The following is a 7,534-nucleotide window of genomic DNA, read 5'->3' as shown; positions in this document are numbered from 1 at the left end:
CATGATGTATATATTGTTGCGCTACGTGTTCATACCTGAGCTAAGAGATTACTTTGGTCGTCATGCAAATTCTCGCAAAAAAATAAAACTTCGTTCTTCCTATCTACTTACCTTGCACTAAGAAACAAGAACCAAATTTCAACTCATTCGCACACCAAATTTCATTATGTATTGAATGAATAGTGTGCAAAATTTACATCAATGGTTGCGTATAATCAATGAAGTGCGAACCAAATCAAATAGGGGTTCAAAAGTTGGTTCTTTCACATTAGTATTTGGTAAAATTCCTATTCACTGAGGCTAAATTTTCAAAAGTAGAAGATGCAGTGTTTTTTCTTGGTACCATATCTTTGATGACTCGTTGTTTCTCTGAAAATCAGTTTCGGATACTGTTAGATGGAGAAGTCAATTATTTTTCTTGAAAACAAATCTAGAAAGGAGAATCTGTAAAAAATAAAGTTGCAACCATAGAAAAAAATTTGAAAAATAGATGCTATCATATGTAAATTTATGGAATCCATATCCTTTCATGTTACCCTGATGGGATAAGGAATAAATTTTACCACGGTCTCACTCGGCAATCTAAGTCGTTCATTTTGTGAGTCTAGATATGCTTATAATTGACATAAAAAATCCTAGAAATTTTTATTGATAAAAAAATGAGCACAGAAATATATCAAAGAAGATGATTATTATTCCACAAAGGATCCAATAACAAAAATAAGGAGGTCTAGCTTTTCAAGTACAAATATCGAATCTTCGCTAACCCGAAATTGTCAAAGTGTATGCGACTATATTCGCCGATTTATGAATAAAAAGAAAATCACAAATCCTATGTTCCTAACCAATCAACTTCACAGCGAATATCTTCAATGACAACTTTAACCTTCATAAGGCAAGGCCACACACTGACGATAAGTCAATCCAATCTGATCGAACTACCACGAGTGCCTCTGCCTTGCTTCATCAAGGGACCATCACTACCCCTTTATCGAAACATGAAACATCTCAATGATAAATGGGAAGCCAAGAGAAGGGGAAGAAAAAAAACTCTCACGCTTTTCATAGTGTGGGGATCGTTTTCTTCATGATCTTTCCTCTGTTCCTTTCTTCGTTTGCTGGACCGTGGAAGACGGCGTTGAACTTGGAGTACCTGCACAACCGGAGGGGGGTGTTCCTCCGGGTAGAAGCTCCGACGAACTTGTCAGTAAGTGGAGAAGATAAAGAGAAGTTTGGTAAGAAATATGTTAGTAGAGAGAAGAGAGTGCTGTTCAGAAGGAGTCCAGATCTTTTTCTTAGTGATGGTACCCTTCTATTTATAGGCGAAGGGGTAGAGTGCTGAGCAAGATGACTTTGCTTTCCACGCGTCGAGTAATGCTCGGATGGCATCATGCAGCAGAGCCATTTAATGAGCGCCGCTTCCCATATCTTACAGAGTCACATGGGTCGATGTCAGAAAGGTCACATCGCTCAGAGATGTCACTTCGAATGTCAGAAAAGACAGCTTACTTATCAATTGTATTTCTAGAAGGTTCCACAAACGACTGCATTCGGTGGAGCTTCCCCATGATGGACGAAGCTGCTCCGAGCACTTGATGTGCTCTCCAAAGAACAACTTAGCCGAATGAGAGGACGTCCCTGGGCAGAAGATAAGATTACCGAGCGAACTCGAGTTTATGTGCGTTCGGAAGAACGTACGCCGTTCGGTGAAGCACCCGGGGATCCATTTATCCTTCGGAAGATTAATGACACATCACGCCCAAGCTCACCTTTATTTACAGATGAACTGGGACAGCTGGACGACGGGTCAAATAGCGTTCGAACCTGTTTTCCCTCCTTTGGACCATGTGAACCCTATGAACCTTCGGATATTTCGACCCCCTACACATAGGGAGCTCAATTCCTTTTTTCTATTACACTAACAAGAATCAAAACTCAAAATTATGATTTATCTAGTGGCTGGAATCATGCCCGAATTTCTACCATGTCACAGCTCCTCGACATTAGAATGGTTGTCTGGGAGGGGTAGATTAGGTACAGACTGATTTTTTTACAAGAAATGGACAAGATGATTGTCCATGAGACTCGAGCCAATGACCTTGATGTTAGTAATTTATTTTAATCAACGGGTATCTGTAATCTTAACGTGGGGAGATTAATAAGTATTTAATATCGTTGAGCTCGTAATATAATTGAGATAAGGACAGGAATGCAATTATAATTTTGTAGTGTGGTGAATTATGATTAGTGAAATAAGATATAAAATCCTGGTAGGATTAGGTTTTCTTATTCGTACTGGGAGCCCAGACTTATTACTCCTTAGGTCCCTATGGTAGCCCTATATATACACGTTATGCTCTCTAGGTCAGATACACATTTTTCTATTATTCACGAAATAGAGGCAGGCTTACAGAGAGCAAACAGATCACGAAAGAGTCCACACTTGGTTCGTGTTCTAGACGTGCAGGGAATACGATAGAAGATCGTAAGGTACGGTCGAGCAGTATTTGTGGTGTATAGCAAGGCGTGCTATAACAAGTTCAACCAGCGTTCATGTCGCAAAAAGTTGAGGTAGAACCCTAATTCCGCCTTGTAGGGTTTTACAATTTTTGTTGTCTAATCAGTACGCGTCATTACAGGGTCTTGGGGATTCGATTTCCCAACAGTGGTATCAGAGCCGGCTGTAATCGCACGTATGGATAGAGGTGTAAAATGGGTCGGGTCGGCACGGGCACGGCACGGGCACGGCACATTTGAAGGCGGCACGGCACGGCACGAGCACAGATTAATCCTGGCACGGCACGGGAACGACACGGTCTTAGTGGGCACGAGGCACGGCACGGGCACGAAAGTGAGTGGGAACGACACGGGCACGGCACGAAAGTTTGCCTGGCACGGCACGGCACGACACGGTCTTAGATGGGCACGGCACAGGCACGGCACGGAAGTGGGATGGGGCACGAGTTACGACACGGCACGACACGGTTCTAGCCAGACACGGCACGGCACGACACAGGCACACGGCACGGTACGGGCACGGAAGTGAGGGGGAACAACACGGGCACGGCACAGAAGTTGGCTTGGCACGGGACGGCACGACACGGTCTTAGACGGGCACGGCACGGAAGTGGAATGGGGCACGAGTCACGACACAGTTCTAGTTAGGCACGGCACGGCACGGCACGGGTACAACACGAGGTATGGAAAAACCAAAAATATATATATGCTATTAAATAAACAAGGGATTTCATATTATAGTTTACTTTATTTCTATGTATTTTTTGATAGTCCAATAATTTATTAATCTTTTCCTTTTATTTAAGTAAAATAAGCTTTTAAAATATTTTATATGATCAAGATATTATCATGTTTGAATTTTGTTTTGAATCAAAATTCAAACATGATAATATACCAATTACTACACATATATTGATATATAATGCGTATTATCTTATAAAGATTTTTAAATATATATATAGAAAATAAATAAGAAAAAATAATAATTTAAAAAAAATAGTTTTAAAAAAAATAATCTCTATAGGGTTCGAACCCAAGTTCTTGGGGACTTGACACACATCTCAAACCACCAAAACCAACAATTTATTTGTGTTTATTATTAGAATAAGTAATATATATTATATAATTCTATTTTATAAAAACGGGCCTCTTATACGCTAGCCACACGATTGTGACACAAGTATGTCGATCCATACCGTTCATTTCATTGTTCTTGGTGTTTTAATCACTTTAGCAAATTTTCGGGTCTATCAGGTTTTGGAAGCCCTCTCATCAGGACGTAAATTTATTAATAGAATTTTTTTTGTTCTGTGTGATCAAATATATAACGATAACCAATTTACTTCATTTTTTGCATGAATGATATAATCACTCCCACATAAAAGGTAGACGGTTCCGATTTTCAAAAAACAACTCGGGTGGCCCTAAAGTGGTGCATTATAGGACTTTAATGTCTTTGGAAGCACCGAATGTGTTCTGATCACGTGGTTTCCAACATCTGATTATCACCTATTTTGGGGAGAATGATAAATTTAATAAGATCTTAAATCGTAACGGTTTAGATCGAATATTCGAAAACATGAGTCTGTAGCTACCTTTTAAATCTATACATCTAACTTATCTAGTTCTAAACCATTGTATTCCGCTATAGTCCAATGTATACTAGCCACACGATTGCAACACAAGTATGACGATCCATACTGTTAATTTCATTGTTCTTGGTGTTTTAATCGCTTTTGCAATTTTTCGGGTCTATCGGGTTTTGGAAGCCTTCTCATCGGGACGTAGATTATTAATAGAATTTTTTTTGTTATGTGCGATCAAGTATATAACGGTAACCAATTTATTTTATTTTTCGCACGAATAATATAATCACTCCCACATAAAAGGTAGACGGTTCCGATTTTCAAAAAACTACTCGGGCGACTCTCAAGTGGTGCATTATAGGATTTTACGAGAATTTTTCTTTATTAAGTGCATATGGATTATGGTGCGACTGTTGCACATGATCACACGCTCGTATAAATAGAAAGAGATGAGAGGCGCAAGCCCTAGCAGCCCACTCACTCCTCTCGGTATCTCTCACTCTCATCTCAACGACTCAACGCCTCTCTCTGAGTCTCTGACTCTCTCAACGTCTCTCTCTCTCACTCTCAGCGTCTCTCTCGCTCAAGTTGGGCCACTCAAAACCCCATTTTCCTTCAGCTTTGCATCATTCATCATCTCTTGCAGTACTACCAGGTAACCATTTCGAACAATTTTTTGCATAATTACAAGAGGTTTATCTTTTTCGCATCTCTCCATATCATCTTCTCCAATACGTTTGGTTGCTTACCCACTGTCCATGGCCAAAAAATTAGTGGATACAAGGAAGGAAAGGCAGCTGGAATGGCTTCTTTGCAGCACACAAGTATCAATACCACAGTTTTATGCAAAAAAGGGGCGATTTCCGTAATGGGTGTTTCGGCTCTTCTGTCGTCACTATCGAGGTTCAGAACCATTGTGGGTTTTGCGAGAGGTAAAGTTGATAGTTCTTAGTGGAGATTTATATACATCATGAATTGGAATTTGGTTTCGTTCTAGTTAGGGCTGATAAAAAACCCAGGCTGCTTGAGTTCGAGTTGGTGCTTGTTCCTTAAAAGCTCGTTCAAGATCAGTTTGGTACATAGATAAAGCAAGCTTGAACATTTTTCTAAAGCTCATTTAAGCTTTTATAGCAAGCTCAAAAAAGCTACTACTCGGCTCCTTTGGCTTGTGATGTATAAAAATTTCCGAGATACTCGAGATCGTCTATGGCTCGATAAAGCTCGTTCAAGATCGGCCCATCGCATAAACAAGCTTAAAATTGAACATGTTTTGAAGCTCGTTAAGTTTCAAATCAAACTCGAACAATTAACTGTTCGACCCATTTATGACCCCCAATCCCAACGAAATGATGTGTATATCTAAATCTGCTCGTTGGGATCTATTCTGTAAATATTCTCTGTGGGATTGGGCACTTAGTGTATTTTTTTTTTGTTTTATAATGTTGGAGTAATCTAAATTTGCTTATTGGGTACTGCATTTCAATTAAACACCCCGCAAGTTGTTTACTGCTTGCTCTTGTATCACTTTGCGCAACTCTGTTCTATGGCTCAATTTATGCAGTGCACAATGGCAATCAGTATCCAAACGTTATCAGACTTGATTCAGAATTGCCATTGATCTGTGCTCCTCAAAGCCGGTAAGATGGGATCTGTACTACTCGTACCAAAGCCTGTAAGATGGGACAAAGCCCTTCTCTTCTGTATGTTTCTTTTTTTCCTTCTTTTTTTTTAACCGAATTGTTGGTTTGATCTGGTTTAACAGTTGGGTTTTTTGTGTGGGTGTGATTGCAATACTCGGTGAATGAAGCGGTTGCGGGTTGAAACAAGTATGTTGCGGTTGTTGGGTGCGTTTGGGCACCAAGTCTTTAATGTTATTCCTCAAAGAAATTGATACTGAAATTTTTTTTTTTTCATTTTTCCCGTTGTGGTTTCATGTCTAATGCATAGCTTTCAATCTTTATTTTGATTGCCGGGGAGGAAACATCATATGAAAGAGATAGAATAGTTCTACGAGCTCATTCACTGGCTTGTAAGGAAAGCCATGTATTTGGGTTCTTCCAGGATGGGACCATGTCATCCATGTTAGTTGCAGCCACGAGAATTAGGAACTTTTCACTTTCAGTACAACTATTTAATGGTGCTTATCTGAATGACACATGACAAAATCATTTTAGGTGAAAACAGGATAGGATATTTAAGCAGGACTCCTGGCGTTGAGTGATTGAAATTGTCTGGTACTTTAAAATGTTTTACGCGATTGTTATTTGCTCCGTATGTTCCTCTTCATGAGAAGCTATGCTATGGACTTGAATTCTTGGGGGTGAGCGGTTGTTTAGAGTGGGGAATTATACCAGAGGGTCTTGCTAAAATCGATGGCAACACGGCCCGACACGATTTAAAAAGGCACGGCACGACACACGATTAAGTAAACGGGCCGGCACGGCACGATTCAAAAAAGGCACGGCACGACACGACAAAAAAGGGCACATCATGATTAATTAATCGGACACGGCACGACACGACACGATTTAAAAAAACATGGCCCGACATGGCACGACCCGACAAAAAGGGGCACGGCACAGCACGACCCGACAAAAAAGGCACGACACGACACGACCCGACAAAAAAAGGCACGGCGCGATGCGGCACGATTAATTAATCGGGCACGGCACGACACGACACGATTTAAAAAAGGCACGGCCCGACACGGCCCGACAAAGCAAAATAGCCCACTACAGCACGGTACGGGCACGGTACGGCACGGCACGACATGGCACGATGAAGTAAATGGGCACGACACGGCACGACACGAAGCACGGTTGGCACGGAAGTAGAATGGCACGGCACGGCACGACAGGCACGTTTGACACCCCTACGTATGGATTAAACAGGCCATGTTGTCTGTAGATCGTATAGTATGAAACTATGGTAACCGTTGTTTTGCAGGTTTCAGTTTTACTAATGTTTGTTTTGCAGAAAATCTTATCCCACTATTACGGTCATGCATGTATGTTTGTGTGATTGGATCCCACGTTTTTCCATATGTGGTTACTGCTTTTTATATTTGGGTGCCACGATTATTTTTCGTGGTTTTAATATTAAAAGTAGTATGTGAACTCCGGCATGTGGGAGGCATAAGTTTTTTGTGTAATCTTTGTTTCTCCAGTTGTATCATTATTTGATATGTAGAGCTATTGTAAGATTACAAGTCATGCAGTATGTGTATCTAATCCAGATTATGTGAACTCTGTAAAGGAGGCATAGGATTGATGTATAAAATCATAGTTTCTGTATGGTGGCCAAAATTGCTGCTTAGAGGTCGAAAATCAATTTTTTGATGGAGCACCCTTCAACTCCCTGTGCCTGCATCAACCTCTGACTTGGTGGGCAAGACTCGACTGCAATCTTGGTTGTTTTTGGAAACAAGGATA

General features: G+C 40.7%; 1 protein-coding gene across 2 annotated transcripts; it reads left to right on the top strand.

The window, feature by feature from the left end:
* Positions 1-4,462: 4,462 nt before the first annotated feature.
* On the top strand, positions 4,463-6,284 carry LOC131331262 (uncharacterized). 2 transcript variants are annotated; one of them, XM_058365142.1, is made up of 4 exons: positions 4,463-4,758; positions 4,878-5,035; positions 5,665-5,740; positions 5,866-6,016. In XM_058365142.1, exons 1-4 carry the CDS (start codon positions 4,553-4,555, stop codon positions 5,906-5,908), a joined length of 483 nt encoding a protein of 160 aa, XP_058221125.1. In that variant the 5' UTR covers positions 4,463-4,552; the 3' UTR covers positions 5,909-6,016. The 2 variants fall into 2 exon arrangements, with proteins under 2 accessions (XP_058221125.1, XP_058221126.1); XM_058365143.1 differs by having other exon boundaries at positions 4,466-4,758; positions 5,665-5,775; positions 5,866-6,284.
* The last annotated feature ends 1,250 nt before the right edge of the window (positions 6,285-7,534 follow it).

The sequence above is a fragment of the Rhododendron vialii genome, chromosome 6a (assembly GCF_030253575.1).
Source record: "Rhododendron vialii isolate Sample 1 chromosome 6a, ASM3025357v1".
NCBI lineage: Eukaryota > Viridiplantae > Streptophyta > Magnoliopsida > Ericales > Ericaceae > Rhododendron > Rhododendron vialii.
The sequence above is the reverse complement of the archived record's forward strand: the minus strand, read 5'-3'. Positions and strand labels throughout refer to the sequence as shown.